Source organism: Sinocyclocheilus rhinocerous, unplaced genomic scaffold (genome assembly GCF_001515625.1).
Source record: "Sinocyclocheilus rhinocerous isolate Xijiao unplaced genomic scaffold, SAMN03320098_v1.1 scaffold2046, whole genome shotgun sequence".
NCBI lineage: Eukaryota > Metazoa > Chordata > Actinopteri > Cypriniformes > Cyprinidae > Sinocyclocheilus > Sinocyclocheilus rhinocerous.
This window is the reverse complement of record NW_015639535.1, coordinates 173,720-175,843: the sequence shown is the minus strand read 5'-3', so window position 1 is coordinate 175,843 and position 2,124 is coordinate 173,720. Positions and strand designations below refer to the sequence as shown.

The following is a 2,124-nucleotide window of genomic DNA, read 5'->3' as shown; positions in this document are numbered from 1 at the left end:
TAATCATTAGCATCGCCCTCGTTTGAATTGGAAATGCATTTAAATAGTGATTAAAGGTTGGTTTTAAACAAGATTCGGACCGGTTAGGCCTCATCATTTTAGCCGGTTAGCTTTAGCGCGAGACCGGCGCGTGAGTTGCAGTTCAGACCTATAAAATCATACTAATTCAATTAAATACTTTTATACAGCAATATATCCATATAAAAGTATGAATTGGTTTTATATGAGAAATATTAACGTGTGTATGATTTGCTCACGAGGCAACCTGACTTGGATTAATTACTAATGGTTTAACTGGATCTGCAATTAAACCAGTTATTAAATGTTTAAGTCGTTTATGAAGTTTAAGGTGTTATTTTGCAAATTTTCTGTTAGAAACTTTTTGATGGCTTTGTTGGGTTTTGAAATGTCCTGCCACATCTACATGTGGTTTCTTTGTGCTCCTCAATGATATGAATCAGAACACATATGTTCACTAATATTTTCATTGTGTTTTCACAGGTGTCTTTTATGAATAATCAAAAGCAGCAAAAGCCAACGCTTACCGGCCAGCGTTTTAAAACTCGGAAAAGAGGTAAGTAGACTGAGGAACTTTTTAATAGCAATGTTTGAAAGCGGTGCCTCCCATTTGAAACTCTCTCTTGTTTCCTCACAGATGAAAAGGAGAGATTTGACCCTTCTCAGTTTCAAGAAAGTATTGTTCAAGGCTTGAACCAAACTGGCACAGATTTGGAAGCGGTTGCAAAGTTCCTCGATGCCTCCGGCGCCAAGCTCGACTACCGCCGGTATGCTGAGACACTCTTTGACATCCTGGTGGCTGGAGGAATGCTGGGTAAGCACCTGTCTATGGCTCCATCAATGGGTTGATATTAATTTCTTTTACATTTTTTTTTTGCTTTTCTAATTTATATAAATGTATATATTAGGGCTGCACGATAAATCGCATGCTGCTCAAGCAAGTGTCAAAACATTTAAACTGCTTTTCTTACGTTATCACAAACTTACCATTGACAGAAATAGACAGCTCTACTGCCTTTTCTTTTGCATTGAAACCTTTATTACAAGCAATGCTGCGGTTCAACTTTCCTACCTTTTCCTACCTCCACGAGTGCCATCTGTTATTGCCTTGTTTATCAAAAAGTGCTCTTTTCTTTTAAACCTAGCCAAAAAGCCATATGTGTTGATTGTGAAACACAGTAGACTTTAATAATATGCATTTATTATGTATTTACTACATTTTCGTGTCAATCCATGTTCATATTTACTGCAAACAATGCGCTGTTACTTTAATTCAGAGCTTGCAGCGCAGCAATAGACTCGGTGTGGAAACGATCACTGCACTGCTGCAGACGCACCGCTCCTGAATTGGCAAGAATTAAAATGTAATGCAATTTATAAACTTTAGTGACGATGTGACACTGCCTCGAACAGCGCCTCTTGCTGCCGGAGAATGAATTTGCATATATATGCCTCCACAAGTCTGTGGGAAACATTTCACTGTTTTACTCAAGTGAAACTGTCAAATGATCATGAAGTGACTCAGAGGGAGTCAGAGCAGTTCTGGAGATGTTGTTCATGTATTTATGTCCTCATGTAGTGAGACGACAGAAGCTGAAATCACCGCGAGCGTCACACACTTTGTATGTGTAAAAAAAAAAAAAAACGCCCGTCTGTACCATTTACATACACAGACATGCAGGATTAATATTTAAATAGTATTTTTACGGCTTAATAATTACAGATACTAGTCCATATCGCGACTATTTAAGTGTACTGACATACTTTTGATTAATTCATCCAAACTGACAAATTCCGTGACATTCCGCATCATACAGTAAATTCCATTTATATGACTGGATTCCGCGATTCCGTCCACATTTTCTGCATCGCGGAAATCCATAGATAATATTGAGGTGTTTTGCAACTTCAGTGTAACGTTAGTGGATTGGGATCTATTGCAACTTAAGCAACGTCTGCTGCTGCCTTACCTTTGAGAGACAACTGACGCGTCACGCGTGATCACTGAAGCAGCTCCAGTTAGCAAGCGCTTTCGGAGTGAGAGTGAATTCCATTGATTGGTCAAACTCCTGACTCCCAACAAATCAGATGGGCGGTGGGCGGAGA

The 2,124-nt window shown here is 39.1% G+C and overlaps 1 protein-coding gene across 1 annotated transcript in view; it reads left to right on the top strand.

The window, feature by feature from the left end:
- The window catches only part of LOC107751467 (basic leucine zipper and W2 domain-containing protein 1-A-like), a 14,703-nt gene that overhangs the window by 331 nt on the left and 12,248 nt on the right, over positions 1 to 2,124 (top strand). Inside the window, 2 exon segments of the mRNA XM_016567213.1 lie at positions 502 to 574; positions 656 to 832. Of these exon segments, the coding sequence (XP_016422699.1) occupies positions 511 to 574; positions 656 to 832 (241 nt within the window). The 5' untranslated portion in view covers positions 502 to 510.